The sequence below is a fragment of the Aythya fuligula genome, chromosome 2 (genome assembly GCF_009819795.1).
Source record: "Aythya fuligula isolate bAytFul2 chromosome 2, bAytFul2.pri, whole genome shotgun sequence".
In the NCBI taxonomy this organism is placed as follows: domain Eukaryota; kingdom Metazoa; phylum Chordata; class Aves; order Anseriformes; family Anatidae; genus Aythya; species Aythya fuligula.
Window position 1 is genome coordinate 84,372,497 of NC_045560.1, and position 23,779 is coordinate 84,396,275.

At 40.9% G+C, this 23,779-nt stretch overlaps 2 protein-coding genes across 3 annotated transcripts in view; one reads left to right on the forward strand and one right to left on the reverse strand.

The window, feature by feature from the left end:
- The window catches only part of MARCHF6 (membrane associated ring-CH-type finger 6), a 47,093-nt gene extending 46,267 nt beyond the window's left edge, over positions 1-826 (reverse strand). The window contains exon 1 of one of the 2 annotated variants that reach the window (XM_032183365.1): positions 771-826. In XM_032183365.1, coding sequence (XP_032039256.1) covers positions 771-789 — 19 coding nt within the window. In that variant the 5' untranslated portion in view covers positions 790-826. The remainder of the gene's footprint in view (positions 1-770) is intronic. The other variant, XM_032183364.1, reaches the window with a different exon arrangement.
- On the forward strand, positions 103-23,170 carry LOC116486856 (carboxymethylenebutenolidase homolog). Its single transcript, XM_032183367.1, has 7 exons — positions 103-162; positions 14,578-14,748; positions 17,918-18,131; positions 18,766-18,873; positions 20,651-20,793; positions 21,215-21,306; positions 22,795-23,170. Exons 3-7 carry the CDS (start codon positions 17,926-17,928, stop codon positions 22,972-22,974), a joined length of 729 nt encoding a protein of 242 aa, XP_032039258.1. The 5' UTR covers positions 103-162; positions 14,578-14,748; positions 17,918-17,925; the 3' UTR covers positions 22,975-23,170.
- Positions 23,171-23,779: the final 609 nt, after the last annotated feature.

Here is a 23,779-nt window from a genome sequence, read left to right on the forward strand (position 1 = left end):
CAGCTCCTTTATTTGTTTGGGTTTATGATGAAGGGTCTGCGCTGCCAGCTCGAGCCGCACAGCAATGTAACGCTTGGCTTCAAGCCACGCAGTACCCCCAAACGGGAACTACGCGTTACAAACACGCCGCTGCAATCTTTCGGACAACTTTTTCAACGCGAGGTACTCATCTCTTGTAAAAGACAGAGGGAACCACCTGGGCTCCTGCATCGCTTTATATTTTGGGTTCTCCGAGCAGGCTGTAGAGCAGCTAAGCGCGGCGTTACCCTTGGCAGAAGGGAGCACTCGAGGCATCGAGGCAGGGCAGCGGGGGCCGGGGGCAGCGCCTCGCACACCCGCCAGGCTGCGGGGCCAGCCCCAGCGGGTCTCCCGGGCTCATCCCGTGCCCGGCGGCCCCTCAGGGCCCCGCTGCCGATCCGGGCCGATCCCACAGCGCCCCTCGGCCCCATACGGGCGGTGAGGGCGGCGGTTACCGCTACGGTGACGGTTACATAAGGGCAGCACCCCCCCTCCCTCCCCCCCCTCCGCCCGCCGCCATTTCGCGTCGCGCCCCCCGCAGCCACCGGGCACGGGCACGGAGCCGGGAAGGGGGGGGGGGGAGCCCCGTCAGCTCCACCCCCCCCCCCCCCACACTCGCTCGCTGCCGGTCCCGGTCCCGGTCCCGCTCCGCTCGCCCTCCTCCCGATCCCCTTCACGCCCTCCCGGCCGTGCCCGGCTGTCGGTGAGGGCGGCGGGGAGCGCTGCGGCGGAGGCGGCGGGGATCGCGGTACCTTCCTCGGCGGTCTCCATCTTGTGCGGCTGACGCAGCGCCGGCCGGCCGGGTGGCGTGACCCGCGGCGGGCGGGGCGGGGCGGGGCGGCGAGGGGAGAGCGCCCCGCTCAGCCGCCGCGGAGGGCTGGAGGACTCGGAGGGCCTGCGCTGAGCACAAAAATTCGCAGAAATAGCCCCAGATTCACCACAAATTCAAGGAAATGGGAAGGAGAGGGGTGGCTCTCCGGTAGCGTGTAGCTAAAGCGCTTCAGTACAACGCACGTACGCAGTGGAGGTCTTCCTCCTGTCCGCCCTCCGGAAAAGGCAGGGGGGAAAAACTCCCACTCAAAACTGAAAATCACTTTATTTAAAAGCTTATTTTCATCTTCTCCCATTTATGACTGAAAATCACTTTATTTTAAAAGCTCATTTTCATCCCAACAATTCATTCCACATACTAAAAAAGCACCACTGTGGTACTGTAGAAACGGCAGCGTATTCAAGTTGTCTGTGCAAGAACACTTGAAGAAGAAAAAAACACAGAAAAACCCAAACCAAACCACACCAAGACACAGGGCAGTCCAGTTTCCACCTTCACTTGTAGCTCCAACTCTATGGCTTCCAAACGTGCAAGCTTTGTTGTTGCTCACTTGGCAATAAATACAAATTAAATGTCATCTACAGGTCCCTGAATTACCATTTGCATTTAAAGACCATGGCAAAATGAGTGTGTGTAATTCTCCATAATTAACGCATGTAATTCTCCATAATTAATGTACGCAATTCTCCCAGTTTCAGGCTTTTAAGGTAGAGTGTTTTAAAATCAGATAAAAACTTTTGAAATGAGTTGCTACATGCTGCCAGGGAATAATCTTATTCCTGCTTTTATCTATCTATTCCACCATTTAAACTACCTAACATTACACTTATACCATCTGCTCAGCAGTTAGAATTAATCCCCCAAATTTGTTCTTACCCAGTGGTTCAGTATGGGCTACACAATAGTTTACTAGTAAACATGAGTTGAAGGCAGCCCATTAGAATTTAAATTTAAACAGGACAGAAAAAAATATTTTGTTGTAAATTAAATTAAATCTCTCTGAGCCTTCTGTGTGTTTTTGATGAACATATTATTAATACATGTCTATCCAGTAATATGTTGCCTGTTATTCACCTGAGCAATACATACAGGTTACCTAAATTTTAACTTTTCGTACAGAGGAAGATGTTAGGAGACTGTTATTTGCTTCTGACTGTGATCAAGGTCAAGAACTAGTGTCAACAGGCTCTGAACAAACATACCGAAAAAAAATAATCTCTGCTTCAAATAAGTTATAACCTGAGTAACAGAGGAAACGGGGAAATTTTATAGGTGGGAACCTAAGATAGTGATAGATGTAATCCCAAATCACAGAAGGTCATGGCAAAAGGAAAGACATCTTTAGAATGAGTGGGAGGAGTGGAAAAAGAATTATTTTGAACGTGGTCCTATTTTGGCAAAACACTTATGTTTTGTGACATTTAAATGCTTAGAAAATATCTTGTCTATTTTCAAATGTTCTCTGAAGAAAATATGAAATGAAAATTGAAAAATTGAAACCATGCAGCATTTGTACCATAACATTTCCATATTTTCTCCAGTTTTAAAATAACTTCATAGAAATCTGTCCCTTACGTTTTTAGAGTTGTTTTAAAGTTTGCAGTATTGAAAAAGCCAAACAGCAAAAGCTAATGCTTTTCAGTTTGCTTCAGCTGAACATTTCAAAACACATTTATTTTCTTAATCAGCTTAAAAAATAAAAATAATAATTAAAAAAAAAAAAAAGGAACTATGTCCACTATTTCTGTTTTAAATTACATCTCCAGCCACAGAAGGCTCTCATTTGGAGGTGGCAGCAGCTTAACTTCCAATGTGCTGTCCTAGTTCTTTTCCTTAGCTGTCCACCTGACTCATCACAAAAATGGGTCAGGGGGTTATAAGCAGCAAGTTACAGAAATGTGGAAAACATGGTGGATTATCTTAAAGAAAACCAAGTGGATTCTAGTTTATATTAATAAATCATCTGGAGTGAATAGGTATCTGGTTCCTGAGCAACTTACCAACCACTGTGAGGGAAATCTAGAAAGAGTCCCCATGGCAGAGGAGGTGCTGTTAAGTTAAAAGTAGATTAAGCACTCTGATATACAGCATAAAGTACATCCTACAGAAAGTTAGCATGACAAAATCAGAGATTAAAAAGTTCTGTGAACTACTAAGACACTGGGTAAAAACCATTGTCACCACGGATCTTCCTGGTGCGCTGCAGAGTCTTTTGAAGGACACATGTCCTGATGACTGGCCATTTGGCCACAATAACTCATAAAACTGCATCTACTCAGCAGGTATCTGCTGTGCCAGAGGATTCCTGACATGGAAATGGAGGAAAGTAGTCTTAGATATACTGCACATACAAAAATGTTTACAGCTACATTAGGAGGATTTGCTCAGGCTGTTGCGTTGGTGCTTGATGCTGACTTTGAAGCCTCTGTGTGAACCAATTTGTTTCCTTTCAGCTGGTGTTTGCATTGTGCTGAGCCCAGGCTATAAGTAGTAGCTACCTAAAGTATCAAAATTCCTGCATGAAAATGTGAATTTGTTTCATATTTTGCATGTATTCTATAAGATACATAGTGGTAATGCACCCAATATAAATTTAGGGATGGACGTAGTGGCCTAGCACCGTCAGACACAGCAGTTATGTAGGCTCCAGATCTGCTTATTTTAGAAAATATTTCTGAGGGGACGCTTGGCTATGAGATTTGTTTTATGGATTATTAAAAACACAACCAAGAAAGAAATGATGCTCACTACTGCTTTCAGTGAGAGATGATGATTTTCTATCAAGTAAAAAAAATTACCTAAAATGATGTTATGGGATAAATCTCTGTTGAACAGATCTGACTGAGAGAAAACGCAAGGCTGTTTATCTGTGTCTGGATTTCAAGGAGCTAGATAATACTTGGATGACTGACAGATACCCATTTCCACGTATTAAAGAGGTATTTGCAGAACTTGGTTCTTCTGAAAATCTGCAGAATGCACATCAGCAAATTGCACTGCTGAAGTGCAGAAGAGATCTTTTCACATGTATTTGTTACAGTGGATTTTCCATGTAATACAGGCCCTATCAACTTGCTTGTGATCTCCCTGTGTGGAGCTTATTACCTTGTGTGGCTTAGTGTGGAGCCGATGGCTGTTATTAACCTGCCTAGGATTCAGAGTTCTGCAGGTGCTGTTGTTCTTCAAAAGACTCTCAGCTTCAAAAAATGGCCTGTGTTTGTCTTCCAGAATACCCCATTCCTACCAAAGGGAGTATCATTTAAGGCATGTGCTTCTGTACCTTAAACACTCCCATCAGCCTTTTGTGAAATTCTTAGATAGTTTGATATTTGTGTCATTAGATTAGAACGATGATTTTTATATTTTTGTATAGTTCTCCTTGTTCCCCTTGATAATAGGGGGTGTTGTGTGAAATGTGTTACATGTCAAGTGACTGCTTAAAAGTCCTTCTGAGAATGTTGGTTTTCCTATCTTTAAAAATCTTTGAAGATACCATTACAGATGACATCAGGTAGGGTTTATCCTTAGCATTTAGCAGGAGCAATCTTATTTTGCCAGAAACCTCTTTCTTGACCTTCTGGTGTGGATGTTGTTGGAGGTTAGGCCTACCAGCCAACTTAAATTGAAGTTAAAACCACATTTAAAACCGTGAGCGTTGCCAAAATAAGAATTTGTCTATTGTGGAGAACGACCTTCGTTCTACCCACATAGTCACTATAGATAGCTTCTACAAAGACACCTGTGTTACTGCCTCTGCTTCTCCTGCACCAAGTAGGAGGGAAATATGGAAGGGCTTAGATTTCTAATGACTTGTCATTACTTTTTCTCAAACATATGTAGCAACAGGAAACGGGGTGAGGGTTGTCTTGGCCAGGGAAAAGGGAGCTGTAGTCCAAAGGTCAGACTTATTACAGGTTGATTAGTCAATGGCCTCTGTTTTATGAGGTCGTCTGATTTCTGTAGAAGCTTTCCTTTCACTGTAGTTTCCACACTGAGAATGTGACATAATAGCTAGCTTTGGTTTCTTTCCTTACGGCAATAACACATTTACTGTGTATATTGCCTTTCCTGTAGGATTGGCAAACACAGTGAAGAAACCTCTTAATGCTTTTGATGTCTAAACAGGAGAACAAAGTGCTTGTCTCAGTGAGGTAGATTTTCATTTGGATGACTGATATGGAAAATCAAACATTCAAAACTAAATTTTCTTGGCTCTTTGTGGATCAATTAAATATTTTGATTTACGAGTTTTTGAATGCAGTCATGATGTTAATGAGCCTCTGCCAGGACCTTAGCCTAAAGGAGGAGTCATCTTACAAAGATGCTGATACACACAGAAATGGCAGTGCTTGGTATTTCTTTCTCACAGACTTGTCCTCAGATGATCTGACGAATTGAGCAGTTCAGCCCAGCATCCTTGTTCAGCTCCTGAGAACGAGCTTATTTGGAAACTATCCTTTTCAAAACAGGAAAACTGGAAAACTCCCTACTTTAGTGTCTACTTTATTCCTACATCAGAAGTAGGAGTCTTTTCAAAGTCTGTTTTTTTTTTTTTTTTTTTTTTTTCATTGTTAGCTGAGGCCTGAGTACACAAATTGCTGTCAGAAACCTGTACAAGATTTTTCTAGTCGATATTCTTATATTCAGGGTGGATATGGGGTTTTCCTTCTCTTTCATCTCTTTCCTGGATCCTCAAGATCAATTCCCTTCCCTCATTATTTTCTCTATCACTGATCTTCTTCCAGGAAGGAAGAAGACATACCAGGGTCCTACAATGCAGCAGTGTGGGAACAGTCAGCAGCTATAGAGATGCAAAATATGGTAGAAAGGATTACAGTGAAGAGCATGGCCAAGAGGAGTGTAGAGAGTGGGGAGATGTGTGTATACAGGGAACTGGGAGATGAGAGGCTAGGAGAGGGTCTGGAAGAAGTCCAGAACTGGTTTTAGGGGGAAGTCCTTGATGAAAAGAAAAAGGCAAGTGTCATAGCCATCTTCAAGGCCAAGAAGTAGAGTTGAGGGAACTGCAGGTCAGTCAGCCTAACCTCAGTCCACAGTAAGGTCATGAAACAAATTTCCCTGCAAATTACTTCCAAGTCTTTGAATGACAAGACATTATTTGAGCCAGTGTGGATTTATGAAGGGTAAATCAAGTTTGACCACCCCAATTCCTTCTGTAATGAGATAACTGGACAATTTGCTTGGGGACGCGCAGGGCCCAGCCCACTGCTAAGCCAGCACAACGCAAATGGCTCCTGAGAAGATGATAGTCTGGTCATATGCTCTGCTGTTGACCTTGGCATGGTGAAAATGTAGTGAAAGCCTCATGGCTGCTGGGGCCTGCAGCACAAGGGCAGCAGGATGGTGAGGGTGCTGTGTGGGTGCCACAAGAGGGCACCTCTGTGTCAGCCCATGGAGGTGGCTTAGGGACTTGGAGTAGAAGCTGACCAGGGAGATGCCTGCAATGAGCCAACCAGGCGTGGAGCCTGGGAGCACGGTGATATGAACCAGAAAGACCTGAGGAGTCAGGGCTTCCTCCAGGAGCACCTGGGCTGAGGCCTCCACCTCTGCTCAGCTGTGGGAAGTGTCCCTTGTCACTCTGCTCTGGGTGACGTGGGGACAACCTGCCTGGAGTTTCTAGCCTTGCCCAAGGTTTCTAACCTTGGTGAGGGCTCAGGTAGGAGTGAGTCACTGTCATGCCAGTGCCAGATTTTCCACTTCACAGTGGATTTCAAGTTTAAATCTAGGAATTTCCATGCAAAATGCTACCTGGTGAAATGCTGTCTCAGCAGTGTCAAGCAGTCAAAAGTCAGGGGGAAGACTTTTGCTGCCCATAGGCAAAGAAGCACAGGACAGAGACGGGCAAGTGCAGGCACTCCAGCACTGACACAGCAAATGCTTTCATGCCAAGAGCTTGTTGTGTGGATCTGGTCGTAATGAATGAGCTCTTGTCTGGCAGCACGTCCGCACAGTCCTACTTTTCAGCATGCATGTGTGGACTGATGTGTCCTCACTAGCAGCCTTTACCTTGCAGTTACAGGAGGAAATCCAAGTAGGTCATGGGAGAAGGGATCCAGAGCTATCTATTTTGTCTGAGCAAAGACGATCTCTAAGTGTAGCTGAATTGGAAGTCTGTGCAGCAAAGAGAGCTTGCAGTTGGCTTTCTGCTTTAGATTTTGTCACTGTAGTCAAAATATGGATTTTAATAATGTATGCTTGTGTTACGTATGTTGAAGTATTTATGTTAATATATCTTCCATGATTTGATATGATTTGATATGAAATAAATGATTTTGGACCTGCAGTATACTTTGGATTGGCTTGTAAATTTTGGATGTAAGATCAATACTAGGTCATTCATCATGACCAAAATAGGGTTGAATTTACTTTGTCACTGAAAGAAACAAGAAGAAAGACTTCAAAGAAATCTTTCTGGTTTTGAAAACCCATATTTATAATATGCAGAACAACAAACCATTTCCTAAAACATAACTACAGGTCAGCGACTTTTCAATCTATTTTTCCATCACAGTTCCCCTGTGTACTATATTCCAATTGCTATATTAATCTCGGTCAACTTCTCAGAGGTATTTACTAATCTTCTGCACTTTAATATCACATGCAGTCACAGACGCTCTGTAAGATTCTTTGCCTACTCATTCTCAGTTAATTAACATGACCATACTTTAATGAAAGTTGGAAGCTGACACTTGCATGTCCATCCTAAACACTGTGTACTTACAAAATTGCCATATGTATTTATTGTTGTGCTCCATAGACAAATCAAACTCCTCCATGGAGCCCAGGGCATAAAAGTGAGCTGGGCCTCAAGAAAGTGCAGTGCATTGTAAGATGTGGGCAAAAACCGGCTTGTCTCTTCAGAGCTTCGTTTGAGCTTGGCTTCTTCTTCAGCATCTCAGTCATGTTCTTTTTAAAATCTGGATACAAGCTGAAAAACAAAACAAACCAACAACCAAAACAACAACAACAACAACAACTTTTTTATTTGTTTCCAAATTATCTCTGAAAAAAAAAGTATTTTTTCCTCTTTTAAAATTAGCATTTAATTTAAATGGAGAGGCATTTAGTACAAGAGAAAAGAAAGGTATGGTTGTGGTGAGGAGATTAGAATTGTTGGCTTTCATTTGCTCTTGGCAGATCACAAAAAGAAGAGTTCCTCAAAAAGATACCCTATCTAAAGAATATAAAGAATTCCTAACAGCCTTTGAAGCATGCAGATTCTCTGGGAGGTTTCCAGGAGTAAGCAGCAGGACTGCCAATAGTTCAGCTGACTGGAAAATGAACATAAACACATACAAAATTACTCTGAACTGTACCCAGGTGAAATGTGCAGCATCTAGTTTGCGTTTAGGGAAACCAGTGGTTTCTCAGACTTGACAAAACCTTTTTACCCCATCAAAGCAGAAAACTTAAAACAGGCTTTTTAACAAACATGTTATAAGAGCATCTTGTGTGCTAATGAAGAGTCTTAATTACAAATGCCAAGGCAGGATGCTTGTTTAATTTCTGACTTTCTATTTGCATAATTCACAAGTTCACTGAGGAATGCGCAGTTTCATTGCTGTTCTTCTGAGTCATGCCATGCTTACTGTTTGCTCTCAGCTCACATAATTTGTAGTTGTGCCTGGGAGTTTGTTTAGGTCTCAGAGCTCCTAAGTTTGAAAATACAGGCATTTATGTCTTTTCCTAGAGGAAGGAACTCATGATTTTCGCATAATATATAGAAATGGTTGTGGTAGCTAAACTATATGTTGTTGTTGTTGTTGTTTTTGATGCTGACAAGTAGAAATGAGCTGCCTATAATCTTTTTTTTTTTTTTTTTTAGGATAAATGTATATTGTCATAAGAATCCACATGACCAAAATTCAGTTTTGATGCCACTTTTGATGAAATTTTCAGGGAAGAGATCAGCAGCAGACACTGATTTCTGCTTAAAACCATAGAGGGAGTGTTGGAATAGCTAATAGTATACCTACATCTGACTGAAACAAAAGGAATGAGGCTTCTGGTTCCCACTCACATGAATATATATATATATGTATATATAAATGTGTGTATATATATATATATGTATAGGGAAGATCTCCCAGAGAAGAAAGAGGGTAACAAATAGCCGTGTGGGTATGGCAGTCCACACATGAATGAACATAGAAGAAAGAGTAGCTTAAACAAGAATTTCTGACTTAGTATATTTATGTAAATCTTCAGGGCCAGATTATGAGCATATGTCTTGTATAGAAAGTCCTGGGTCCTTCTTTCAGGACCTACACAAGACTTCCTCCCACAAAGTTATTCCTGTCTCCTTTATATCCAAGTTTCATTTCTTGAATGGACATTCAGGAAAATGCTATCTCATTAATGTTAATCTATTTCTCTCTCATGAGAGAGAGTACATGATGGCAGGGACACACAAGGAATTCCTTTTGGGGAGAAAATAGCTAATTTCCCTTTTTTCCCTCCCCCTATTTATGTAGTTAGCTAGCCCAGAGATCGTCCACACCCTGGAGAACTCATTCATTGTTTATATCCAGGCTGGTGGGAAGGTTTGCACCAGCACGAGAAGAAAGCCACTGTGGTCTGTGGCAAGCTGTGATTTCACTTGAAAACATGTATCTCAGCTCCCCAGGCAAGCCTCCAAGCAAGCCAAGAGATCAGGGGAAGCTAATATGTTGTGATGCAGACTGTTGGTCTCTTTGAAGGCAAGCAGGTGATTGGAAATTTTATGCCAGCTTGGTGGGGATGGGTTTCAGGTTGCTTTTTCTTCTCCTACTGAGCCAGGAGAACAGGCTGTAATGAACAGACGAGCTTGGCCTGATGTCTGAACCGCAGCACAAGACCAGGCTCTGGAAGGGGCCTGACGTATTGTAGCTGCTCTGTCAGGTACAGGCAAGCCACTGTGGGAAGTGGAGGAAAATCAAAAGGCCTGAGACAGGAATCTTGCAAAGGATTAAGGTGGACTTAAGCATTTTGCTTCTCAGCTTTCTGAAATCTCTTCACAGGTCTATCAGGCACCTGAGGTCCTTTTGTTTTGATCCTTTATGCCAACGTATGGTGGCATAAAGCATGTGGTGGGCTGGCTCCTCCACTGCCTGGGACCTTTCTTCTGAGACCTTCCATTCAGTATTTACTTCAGCATATGCTAAAGGAATTTTAGAAATTTATTACATTGAACTTGCATAGACTGTCAAACAGGCCCACTCTCCGCACAAACTCAACAATTTACAGGCCTGCACTGAAACGTAATTTTTTAATACTAGCCCAAAGTTCATTATTTTGCTCAAAAAGAAAAAAAAAGTAAGAACAGGTGCTCTCTGCAAATGTATTTATTAAAGTACCTTGGTTGCTCTGAATTGATTTATGTATGGTAATTATCTTGTAATGTAATTAGAAGGCCTCATACTTGCTTTCCTTTAACTTGCTGCTTTGATGTTGCATATGGGCGTCTATATTGCTCTGTGGGATACAGTCCAAAGCTGTTTGGATTATGGCCAAATTACTAATGTGGAGACAAGTTTGGAAAACAGAAGTTTTAAAGACAAGCAGTCACAGGAAGGTTTTTTTTCCTGTCATTCTGTTTTAATGTTGAAGTTTAAAACACTGATTAGTATAGTAGTTTTTTTGCCAGAATTTACCAATAACCAGTGATGGTAGCAAACTTTTACCCTTTTTTGAGCTAGGAAAAAAACCTCTGAATGTTCATCTAGAAGAAAGATGGTTTATGGGGGGTCATATGTAAGCAGAAATTTTGGGAACCTCTATGTTTCGAAAAGGATCTCCTGGAAAATCTCTCTCAATCCAATCAAACTGTTCAAGTGCACAATGGGAGTTTACAGAAAAGCCAGATTTCTACTCATGATATTTCCTTCTTCTGAAAAGTGCAGTAAAATCTACAGGCACAAGGTCCAGCTTTTAATCCAAGACATTTTGTTTATATTGAAGACCAAAATTGTGTATGTATCTCAGTGCAAACACAGCCACAATTATAGGCGAACAAAATGACCTGCTTACAGCTGATTAATCCCAGAAAGTTCCTGAAATATAAAATGAACAGTAGATGAGCTGTGCTTAAGGAGAGAACTTGTACTAAGAAAATTTAAAAAGGAGAAGGAGAAGGAGAAGGAGAAGGAGAAGGAGAAGGAGAAGGAGAAGGAGAAGGAGAAGGAAAAGGAAAAGGAAAAGGAAAAGGAAAAGGAAAAGGAAAAGGAAAAGGAAAAGGAAAAGGAAAAGGAAAAGGTCTCATTCCCTGGACCAAACTAGACCAAATACAAGTATTTTTAAATCATTGTTTGTGGGGATGATTCTACACACAAAATCCAGCTTTCAGTAATTAAATATGTGGCATTAATTCACCATTGAAGATAATAGTCCTAAAGATGAATAACTGAAAGAAAAAGAACTTCTCAGCCATCTCTGGATTTCGAATTTTAGCAGTTTTAGAGAAGAAGACAAAATGTTTGGTAAGAAAAAATAATGGACATATTGCATAAAACAAATGTGTAGGTTTTAGAGAGGGAAATGATCCTGTAATCCATTCAATTATCCATGTAATCTTAATTCTCTTGTCTTGCTCATGCATTCCTTGCAATAATGCTTCTCTGATCGTCAGTAGGAATTTTGGAGTAATTGCTTCAAAATTTACTATTTTTCCTATATATATCTGTTAATATTCATAATTATGAATATTTAGAATTATGTGCCTTGTACTGAAATTCCATTAGAAGTGCTTTTTAATAAAATGATGAGCCATTGAATAACCTAGAAACACCTGGACAGCATTAGGTAATTTTGATATGCCTCTGTGCATATCATCCACAACATTAAAATAGTTTTCATTTTATTGCAAAATTAAACTTAACACTTTTCTGTAAAGCTCACAAAATACACCCTCTGAGATCCCACAAGCTCTTTCCTCAAAAGGTAAATATTCACCATTTATGTATCTGCAGCACGGAGCCCTTCTGAGCCCTACCCCTCCATCCCTCTCATCTCTCCCTTCCTCCAAGCCTCTCCACCAGCTCCTCCGTTTGGCAGCTCCCACAAGGTGCCCTCAGCAGCAGCAACCCCACCACGAGCCCCGCCATCCCCCTTCCCTTGCCTGCAGCTTCTGCGGGCTGAAGTTGCGAGCAGAACATCACTCATTGCAGGTGCTTTGAACAGGGCTTTCACATCGTAAATATAGTGTTTGTGATGATTTCAGCTTTCTGACAACTCTGTTGCTACCAGCAGCACTCCAAACACTGTACCAGGTGAAGGTAAATGAGGCATGTTTAAGCCTGTACATTGGCCTCTCCATTGGACTCTTTCACTTCTGCACTAGATGCCAGCAGAGTACTTGCCTTTCTGGGTTTTTATGTATCACTAGTTATCTGTGAGAGCGTATCTGTCTATTTTGCCTCGGGACAGCAGGCTTGCATGTCCTAGGATCTTGTCTCTTATGTTAACACACAGGTAAAAATGCAGCTGACAGCTGTGAGGTTTTGCTTTGGGGTTTTATTCCACACCCCATTCTGTAAAACCAGGAGTATTGGTGCAAACCTTCAGGGTAAAACCAAACCAAACCAAACCAAACCAAACCAAACCAAACCAAACCAACAAAACAAGCAGCAAAAGAAGATACGCATTGTGTGCTTCAGGTGAAGGAGAAATTTGACCACTCCAACCCTCAAATATCCTTTTTTTTTTTTTTTCTTTCTTTTTTGTAAATTCCTAAAAACAGAGTTATTTACAGAACGATTAAAAAATAAATTTATAAGTTGCTTGAGACTATAGGAAATGCATGTGTACAGCGAACTCCACAACCCTGAGCCCATTACAGATATGATTCCATCCTGTGGGGAAAGAGGTGGTTTCTGCAAGTCTGGGAGATCTGAATGACGTAGGGTTTGCAGGTCAAACAATCACAGCGTGCAGGCAAAGGCATGCATTACAGCAGAGCTAGCCCTTTGCTCTCCTTTCAGCCTAGCCACCCTCAAAGAGATGCTGGGCAGAAAGACAGGATTTACAATTGCTGCAATGCTTGTTGGATCAGACACCTGGTACTGCTGGTCTATTCCTTGCACAGGGGGCTACAGCTCAGTTGGACCCAAATCCTGGGGGAGCAAAGTAGAAAGACAGTGCTTGAGTCTTGTGGATCAGACTACAGGATGCCTACCCAGCTGGGGTTAGACAAACTCAAGCCAGATGTCATTAATATCAACATACAAACCAGATCTTTTTCAGTGAAGTCTCCCCACTCCCTCCCTTGCAACACAAGCAATCTTTTTAATCGTTTCTTAAACAATCTTGATGTGCAAAGCTAATGACAGGTATGACAGGACAGAGAAAAACACCCTCTCTCTGGTCGTGACAAACCCTAATTTTGAGTTGCATGTGGCTCCCGCAGCACACAGAGGTGGGACTCGCCTTGCCTGACTGGCGATGTTCACAGCGCAGCAACCTACACCTGCAGTAGGCCATTAAACTTGGTGACAATCAGATCAGCACGTCTGGCGACATCTTGGGGGCCATCTACCTCATTCTAAAGACACCCATAGGGTGTGAATCATACCCTAGGTCGCAACGGCATCTGTGGGGGTGTAGACACCTTGCTGACATGGCCATCCTAATTGCAGATGTCTGAAGTTTGGGTGAACTGAACCCAACCACCACCACTTCTCAGATTACCCTGTGGTCACGACCACACAGAGTACAGCCCAGGATCTACAGAGCAATCGTGGGACTTGTTTGTCCCACAGTTTATCGCACACTTGGGATCAAAATTTGTTTATTGACCTTTATATGGTCATTTTCATTTAGCTCTTTTGTCTCTTTCATTTCTCTCCCCTACCCCAACACGCTCGCACACATAAATCACGTGCACACACAGAGAAAATTAAACCTACAGTAGACATCAGCCCGAGGGCTGAACTAATGTTCCTTGCATACATAGCCATTATGGAAATCGGAACGGAAAATTTCAGCGAGTCACCATCAATAACAACCGGTTCAGACTCAAATGTTTTTGACTTGTTGAAAGCAAGTCCGATCAAAAATAACCTGGAACACTTTTAGACTTGTTGAGAATACTTGTGGGTGTGGTCGTAATATGTTTCGTCTGTGTGCTGGGGAGCCTTCCATTAGTTTTTATGCTGTAAGTTTGCCAGGACATACTCGGCTTCATTCAGCACAAATTCCATTAAAGGCGTTTATCGTGGACAACAAAAGTGCGTGAATATGCTATAAGAAAATGCATCTTTGAACTTAACAGAGCCTTAGCGGATGCGCCACTAGGTGCTAGATGTGTCAATTAAAAATGCTGAGGTCCAAAGGTTCTGCAGTCTTAAATGGCCGCACCATTACGTTGCTTCATACCATTTTTGCACATACCAGTTGCTTTGTAGTGTACAGGTCTGGAAGGGAAATCTTACTGGAAAACTGAAGTCTGTTAGTAAGAAGATTCACTAGTCCTTCTTTCAACCTCTCCATGCTATTGTGTTAGGAATTACACGTCTTTAGAGATGATGAAAAAATAAGTGCAGTTTAGCATCGGTGTGCACCTTGCTTTCTAAACTCCTTAAATAATAAAAATAAATAAAAGGTGAAGTAAAAGGCAATTGATTTGGAGCCTACTGAATCCACCAAACCCTGCCTCTCTGCATGATCTGTCTCCACCCCTTCCGGTCAGGATGATTTGTGTGCTGAGCGTCTCCTCCTCGTCTCCCAATCCTCAGGGCTGCAGAAGAGTTGAAAAGCACCTGGAAACTGGATGGGCAGCAGAAGCAGCAGCTGGAGCAAAACTGCCAGCAGAACGGGTTTTCTTCTTGCTCTGTTTAGGGAAGCCTAGCTGGTATCTCACCGAACAGAGGAACCGAGCTGGGATAACGCAGAATCCTGTACTCCAGGTATGTCATGGCAAACTGGTCCACGAAGACTGAGCTGGCAGCAGAGGGAGGCTAACTGCTTGTAACTGTGTTGAGTGGGAGAAATCTGAAATTGCTAAGCAGTCAGAAACAGCTCTTTGAAAAATATGCAAAACATTCAGCAAAAACCACTCCTTTAAAGAAAGACTTTTATTTTGACTTCATTAAAAAAAAAAAAAAAGGTAAAAAAAAAAAAACAACTGCACAAAGACAAGTATTAAGGAGCAGATAAGGTAAAGATAGAGGATATCAACTTTGGGAAAAATTAGATTTTGAGTGTCTGCAGCTGCGGCATAGCAATAGGTCTGAGGGCAACCCAAACGCTTTTCCCTCTAAATGTCATCATACATTGGCACAAATAGGTAAGGGAGGTAGTACGTTCACTTGAAGCTTTAACTCTAGACTGCCTGACTTTGTGGGAGGCATCCTACTTCACAGTCTGGGGGCTTTCTGTAGGAATTACTGGCCATTATTTTATAGCCAGCAGTAGCAAGATCATGCTACAGGACCATAATCTCTTTTGCCCTTATGGTAATGAATTCCCATTCTTTCCCTTGTTTGGTCCACTGGAGCATTTAGCATTGAAATTAATTACCACTGGTGTTTAAAATGTTATCCCTGGACCCAGGAAAAAGGCAGACATGTCACATCTTGGCAGCATTAGTGCTAGGTCCTGGCAAAAAGCAAAGCAATGTGAGATCATGTGCTCCTATCCACTTTACGAGAAGTGGGGATTATCCTTAGGAATATCTTCCTCAGTTTTATCTGATTGTTTTTGAAAGAATATTAGCCTCACCTCTCAATTATGTTTTTTGTTTGTTTGTTTTTTAATGAAAACTAAGACTTGACAGGTTATAATCATGTTATTTGCTGCTCCCTACAAATGAATTAGTTTGGGTCTGTCCTGCCATCCAAGGGAGCCCACCTTTGCCTTGTGATAACACTGAATGATTCTCCTCAGTTTTTTTTATTACTTGCACAAAAGCTGGGTGGCACTGAGGAACTCAGTAAACCAAGGAAGTGAGACAAAGAAGCTATAAGGAGGCTTTCTCTAAACCAGCAAAAGGATGCCCTGAAACTCATGGATGTCTCTGCTTGTTCCCTGGTAGCAGTAGTTTCCCCTGCTCCTTGCTTTGTGCTAGTGCCCATGTCTCATCCGTGCTAGAGCTCAGTGACGAGAAGCAGGCTGTAGAGGTGAGGTTCTGCTTGCCTGGAACCAGGCTGTGGGGAAAGCAGGAAGAGGAAAAGTGCAATGGATGAAATCAGTGGCAAGAGGGAATGAGGTGAGACAGGACAGGTAGGAAATATCCTGGGTCGTTGCTTCACTACACCGTGTTGCACAGATCAAAGCGGGAGGGAACAAATAAAGCTTCTGACTAAACAGGATCCCATCAAAGACTTCTAAGCAGTTCAGGTGTGGCTGGCTATTTACTAAGGTCTTCATAGCCGGGTGCCTGGAGAAGAGCCAGCTGGCTGGGAATCAATCAAGATAGGCCAAAGAAATGATTTCTGGGAAGCTACCAAAAGATAGACAGTAGGCTCTTTCACAACTATTGCAAAGCTTAATGCCTCCTAAACACTATTTCCTTGAAGGGGACACCATAGGTTGTGCCCTTCTGAACTAAAGGTGCTAATGGGTTAAGACCGTGGCTGCCATCTCAGAAGCCAGTGGTGTTAGCTGACTTTGGGGATGCCTGTCAGTTCTTCAAGCAGGCTCTTGCACTCATTCATCTTAGGTTAAAAAAGAAAAAAAAAAAGAAGAAAAAAAAAAGATAGGAAGTACTTTTGCAAAAACAGACATCATTCAAGCATTTTCAGTCCTGTTATGGGGAACATGAGCTAGGAGACACTCTTCCACATGTTACAACATATACTTGCATGTAATGCCAAAGCAATGGAGGTTTTAGTCCTGAAGATCAGGATAATTCATGCTTCCTAATACCAACCCAGGCATTCAGATGTTGAAAATGTGGGAGAACAATTAACAAGTGTAATCAGCTCTCAGTTATCAGCAGAGGGAATTACTCACTGTGTAAGATCACCCATCTCATGGCTATCTGTGAAGCAGCTTGATTCTGGCAGTAATGTCACATCCGTCCAGTTCCTACAGCTCTGCAGCACACTTTAACATCCAGGAGCTGCTGTGGTGATAAAGCATATTTAGTCAAAGTCAGTGCTCTACCTGTCAGACCTGATGACTCCATCCCCAGGGTTAGGAGTGTATCATCTAGGTACACCGTTCTTCTGGTGGAAGAACGGTGTACCTAGATGATACATGTACTTTGGGAAGGCCGATTCTCTTGGGCATAAAGCAGCCTAAATGCATAAAAAAAAAAAAAAAAAAAAAAAAAAAAAAAAAAGTGATGCTATCATTGAACCTGTTTTAATTTAGCAAGCTGCTCCTGAAGACCTAATTGGATTTATTGTACAGATGGATTATAGTACTACTTTTAATTAGAAGATAAGATTATACTTTTTGCACAGAGTCCATTCCATGCGCCAGACACAGTCAGAACAACTTCTGACTCTAACTTCTCTGGCATTTGCTTGCTTTCTTGCAATCCCTTTCAAAGCCGTATGGGCCCAAGGCCTTGCAACCTAGTTTGGAAACCAGCACTGCAGCCAGTTGCCAGCTGTGCCCAATAGACTGGGTGCCATGGGCTGCAAGAAGCACTGGATGCTATCCTTTTCTGTAGCAGCTGAGTGCTGTGCCTACCCTCACATAATTCAGAGAAAACAGTTTGTGATTCCAGCTGAAGACACATGTGACTGCTGCAACTGGTCACTTTCTCCTACATCTGGGGAGAGTACAACATCTGAAGCTGTACCGCTTCATACCAGTGCTGAAGAGTTGCATGGGAGCAAAACAAAAGTGACATGAGACTTAGGACATTCATGAACATATTATTTGTCATTTTGTAGCTTTCTGTCCCTCTTTGCAGCTTAATTAGTTATAGACTAAGAACCATTCTGCACAGGAACATTGCTTTTGCATTATTCTACTTTCTCCTTTCAGACAAGGATGTCAATATTATTTTCAAAAAAATATTGAATTACTTTCTGCAGGTTGCATTTGCCCTTATTTGTCTTAATCTTGTATTAGCAAATTAGACTTTCTCACTCTTCTTTTTTCTTTCATTTCCCCTTCCAGGTTTCCAAATGGCGGATCCTTTCCTGTATAACACTGGAGAAAGATCTGGATATGGGTGCCTTGGACACGAAGTACAAGTTGAGCACATCAAGGCATATGTCTGTAGACCATCTTTTTTCACAGACAAAGCCGTGATTGTGATTCATGATATATTTGGATGGCAGTTCCCAGACATTAGATATATAGTTGATTTGATTGCAGGTCATGGATACATGTAAGCACCCATCTTTACTATTTTTCTGTTAAGAAATACACTGATAGATCACCAGGCCCAAAGCTAAGCATGGTATACGTTTTCCACACACATAGGGCAGCCAGACCATTTTACTCTGTGTGAACAGAAATGTTCCCGTGGCCACCAAAGCTACTGAAACTGACCAAACAGAAATGTCTCCCTGAGCAAAAAGCTAGAAGGAGGGTCATGAAGTGCCAGTGTTTGTGTTTATGTGGCAGTGCAGGTGATTAAAAGATAAGCAATAACAATGTTGGTATGCACTTTTAAGTTGTGTAAGTTTGCCATACCAGGCCTTTTGGAGTCCAAACAACAATAAGGGTTGCTTTAGCTTTTACTAGCAAAGAGCTAAATATTTGTTCATATATAATCAGGAGGGTTGCTCTATCCCTTTACTTTTGTATTGTGTCTTTTTTTTTTTTTTTTTTTAATTTCCATTGCAAGACATATACTTTTAGCTCTGCCGATTGCCAGAACAGGATGAGTAGAATATGATTCAGATGATAACCATGTAGGTGTGTACTCTGGAGTAGAAAAGACATAAGAAAACATTTAGACATCCACAGATTCACCCCACCTGGATGTGAAAGTTGACTTATTTCCATGTCTCACACAGAACCATCTGCCCAGACTTTTTCAAGGGGAAAGACCCCTGGAAAACTACTGATCACTGGCATGACTTTGCTGACTGGATGAAAGAACATGATCCTGTGAAAGTAGATAGGTAAGATGCATATTTGTGCTTGAATTTAAAAAGCATTCAGCAAACAAGGGGAATTTATATGTGTCTGAAGTGTTTAAAGTGGCACTTGACAGTGAGGCAAGATGGCTGCATGCACACAGTCATTTATTCTGGGTGGTTCTTCTGTGGTCCTCAGCACTGCCTTTAGATTTGGAACAGATCATCTGCTCCATCCATCACTCTACTTACTGTCCCCATCTCGTTTCCATGGACCCTTTTCTAACTATGTCATGCTGCCTGCACAGGCCTGTAACTGGTGTTTCACAGCCCTTCTGCTCACCAGTGCTGAGACTGCCTCAGCTCCTCAGGATAAGGAGGAAAACTCTTCCACAAGTGCTCAAGCTATCTGCCACTTGTCACTTGCTCACCTTGCTTTCTGCCTTGTAAATGATAGTAGGTGAGATAATCTCCTGAGCAGCACTAGATCAAAATTTGCAAGACTGACCCAAATCTATGAGACATATGATCAATTGCACTGGTTTTCTCTATTTGTGAAGTACAGGAACTACTTTCTGTAGATCCAAGCAGTGCCTGTAACAAAGCTTCCCTGTTTCTTCAGCATCTATTACCACAGCCTAAAACTTGAGATAATAATAGTGAGACAGTGACACCCTATTACTCAGCTATCATCTTGTACAGCACAAAGTGTTTTTCTGGCCCCTTCAAGAGGTTCCAGTGCTCGCACCCTAACTTCAATATCCCTCAGCATAGATTTTGACAGTAGAGTTGCAGAAGCTGAGACTGAATTTTTGGAAAAAACAAATGACTAATACCTATAAAAATTAATCCGACATACCCGTAACTTTCCTTGTGCCATTTCAAATAAACTATCTCTGAAAGAGCCCATCCATTCACAGTGTGCTCCTCCTGCAGGCCTAGAACATGATCTTCTGATCATATCACTCTCATACTGCTTTCTTGTCAGCCTAAGCAAACCTGTGATGACCATACTAATATGCCTAATACTTGAAAATATAGTTATTAGTATATGTGGTCTGCATTTAAAATTAATTTAAAATTCTTTAGATAATCAGAAATATAAACTATTGACACTTACGAAGTTAGTAATAAAAAATTAATTGAAAATGTGACCTGCTCTGGTCTACACTAAAAACAATTTTTATACTTTATGCATTGTATACAATACCTCACACAGTATCTTTATTTTTTATTTTTTTATTTTTTTAAACATTATAGCTGCTGACAGTTTAATTTGGAGTAGTTGCTAATTTGATATAGAATTTTTGCATGTAGGCTTGGTAAGATATTATTAATATTAACTCATGCAACAGGCATGACACACTTAAGATAAAACTTTATCTAAATAGGTGAACCCTGTAGAGATAGCACAGTGAAGCTTATCTGTTCCCACATTCCATAAAGTAAGGTGCTGTTCTTCTTGCAGATATGTCTTGGTTTTTGTTCTGTACTAAACAAAGTGATTCAATTAAAAAAAATGCTTCTTTTGAAAACAAAGGAGTGGGTCACAATTCAGGTAAGTATTTTAGTACCTACAACTGTTTATGGCTACTAAACTAGGACCACAGATGTTAACTCTCATTCAAGAATAGAAACTACTGCTTTGGTTTGCAATTTGCCTTTTTTTTTTTTTTTTTTCTTAATGTATTCTCTGTTTTAAATAATTGGGGGGTGCCGATGGAAAAAAAAAAAAAAAGTATCTCTTTTAATTTACTTCTTAAATTGTCAAATATTGATTCTGCTATAGATTCCTTAGTTCCCTTTTGTTTATATGTCTTAGGGAAGCTGATGTTGTCTTGAAGTATCTAAAGGAACAATGCGGTGCAAAGAAGATTGGTATCGTTGGGTTTTCCTGGGGTGGAATGGCAGTACACCACTTGATGCTGAGAAATCCTCAATTAGACGCTGGGGTGTCCCTCTATGGTAGTGTAGAATACATGAAAACTTACATGGGCTGACACCACTATATGTAGTTTCTAAGTCTAGTTATTGCTTTGTAATGATTTCTGTAAATACTAAACTCAAAGGTGAGTTGCAGATTTTAATTACGGTTATTTCAGCAGTATGCTATATTGATATCAATATTTAAGAATGGTGTAAAATTTAAAAAAAAAAAAAGTATTTCCTTTGGCACATAAATTTTCTAAGTATTTTTTTAGTGTTTAGAGAGTTGGAACAATATTTTCCTTTTTTTTTTTTTTTTCATCCATCAGAATAGAAGCTGTCCTGAAGTAAAAAATGTATTTAACAAGTAAACCTAAATAGAAATTTTGTCTTTGAATTTTTCTTTCATCTTGCAAGAATGTTAACCTCACTGACAGACTGTTTCTCAAACACATTACAGGAATAATTAGGGACTCTGAAGAAAGATACAACTTACTAAATCCCACATTTTTCATTTTTGGTGAGAAAGACCACACTATTTCTCATGACCAGGTAAGCTGGAAATGATTTTTATTTTTCCTTTGTTCTTCTATCCTACACAGAAACCATAGCTTGTTAGAAACTATTTTCAGATACAAAAAAACAGACAGACTAGATTGTTTTGCTTCTATTTCAACTCCCCACATATCTTGCTTAGGTTCTTCAAAACTTCCTTTTGGGGCTGAAAAATGCAGTAAAGACCAGTGATTGGTCTCAGTGGCTGGATAGAGTGTGAAATTGAGCAGGGAGATCCAACTGGTATGAATCAAACACCTTAAAGACATGGATATTACTGCCATGGATGGGAGAATGGGTAGTAAACCTAATGAACTTGGACCCAGAATGGGAAAAAACAAACAAACAAACAAACAAAAAACAGCGCTCAGAAACAGAACTTTCAGATGATGTGGATCAGTGATTAATTGCTTTTGGTACAACAAGGCAAAATGAACTCTGTCAAAAGAGTGGTTGTGAATTTATAAAAAAACAAGCTCACAACTTGTGGATCCTGTTTTGAATCCTGGATGCCAACTATATTCCTAAATAACCCCTATCATAAGCTCATCTGAAAGGTTGGATAAATACATGGATAGAAACTGAAGCACTCTTCTGTGCATACATTTTTTCTCTTTAGTGACAATGATAACATACTACCTCTGGTGTAATTACAAATTCTTCATTCACCATCCGTTTTTCTGGTTAAAGTCATCCTTCCCCTCCCCCATGGAACACAGTTTTCATGAATACACACATTACACCTTGAAACCATACCTTTTCCTCCTGAGATTTTCTCTCTCAGAGTTACCTGTGCAGTTTTTTATGAAAAAATCCTGAGTTTAATAAAAAACATCCTCAAATGGATTGTTTTCTGCACTAAGTAATAAAGGGTTGTGTGAACAAAGAAACATAAACAAGAAATATATTACATGAGGTGAAACACACAATAGGTAGAATTAAGCTTGCGGGGGTGAACATTCTTTTTATATTCTGAGTTTCTCATGGGAATAAGCACAAAAATATGTATATATATGTATGCAGGAAAATAATCATTAACACTGTATGTATACTTAACATCTGAAGATTGCACAAGAGCAATGCCTTTTTGTTGTAAACTAAAAATAAGTAACGGTTTTTTCTTAACTATCAAAATATTTTAGACTGAGAATCATTGGGATTTAGAGAATATGTTCTCTCAAGATCAGAGTTTAAAATCAGGTTACAAGCCATATTAAGTCTCTGAATATAATTGCACCTGTTCATTTACAGCAACGAGATTTGCCAACTCTTCGCAGTCACTGTTGAAGGTTCTTAGATGTACCCATACTTTTGAAAACCATTTCAGTCTTACATTCCACAGAAGGGTTTTCTCATCTATTGATCAACAAAAACCTGCTTCAAACATAACAGTGGAGAAAAGGCAAAGATGTAGGAACATGAGTAATGGCAAGTTTGGCAAACGTACAAAACCACAAGCTAACAGAAAAATGCTTTCTTTTACAGATTACCTTACTGGAGGAGAAGTTGAAACAGTACTGTAAAGTTGCATATAAAATTAAAGTTTATCCTGGACAGGTTCATGGGTTTGCACAACTGAAGCCAGAAGACATGAAACCTGATGATAAACCTTATATTGAAGAAGCTAGAAAGGACATGATTGACTGGATCAAAATGTTTATTTGACAAAAACCATGAAGTAACACTAGGCTTCACAATTAGAGATCAATTTAATTAAATTATAGAGAAGAAATCAGTCAGTTGGAAGATATTTTATTTTGAAAACTAGGAACATTTTAACTTATAGTTCTTTATTTTTTACAAGACTCACAGAAGATTGTGAGCTCAAAGTTGGACTAAAGGACTTTTAGACATTAAAAAGTTGCTTGAATTTATCTTGCTTCGTATTTGCTTCATTATTCTGCATTATGACATCAATAGTAATGAAACTGCTTATCCATTCTTCTGTCCTTGTGGGTATGACTTTTTATTTTGGCATTACTTGAGTTACAGTTTTTATTTCGGTATGAGGATTCATAGGTGCTATCATGAAAACACCCTGTTTTTGCATGCATGAAGACAATACTTTTATTATCTGAAACATATTTGTTTCAAATATACATGTATTGCTGTACTGAACAGAATTTCCCATGCATTTTCCCATTTCCCATGCATTTTCCCACCATTTCTCTGCAAACCTCAGAGGGCTGAGTGTGTCCAACAACACTACTGCAAGGCGAACACCGTGCTCAGCCCCAACCCAGAGCAGCTCTGGGGCCCTTCCTGGCCTCCCCACCCCAGATACCTGCAGCCATACCAAGTCACCAGCTTTGTCTTGTTCAGCCGAACATCTTGGCCCTGGTCCTGCAGCATTCACACTTCCCGGGGGAGAGCTCTGGGCTTTGGTGCTGCTGTCACCGTGTTCTTAGGTAGCCTCAGAAAAATCCTCCAAATATTGCAGGCTGGTGAAGACAGTGCCACACGTTAACAT

Bases quoted from the DNA above. Each gene is read 5' to 3' on its own strand.
- LOC116486856 (XM_032183367.1), top strand. From the start codon at position 17,926: ATGGCGGATCCTTTCCTGTATAACACTGGAGAAAGATCTGGATATGGG. The intron at 18,874-20,650 runs GTAAGATGCATA...TATATGTCTTAG, and splicing joins GATCCTGTGAAAGTAGATAG to GGAAGCTGATGTTGTCTTGA. The intron at 21,307-22,794 runs GTAAGCTGGAAA...TTTCTTTTACAG, and splicing joins ACACTATTTCTCATGACCAG to ATTACCTTACTGGAGGAGAA.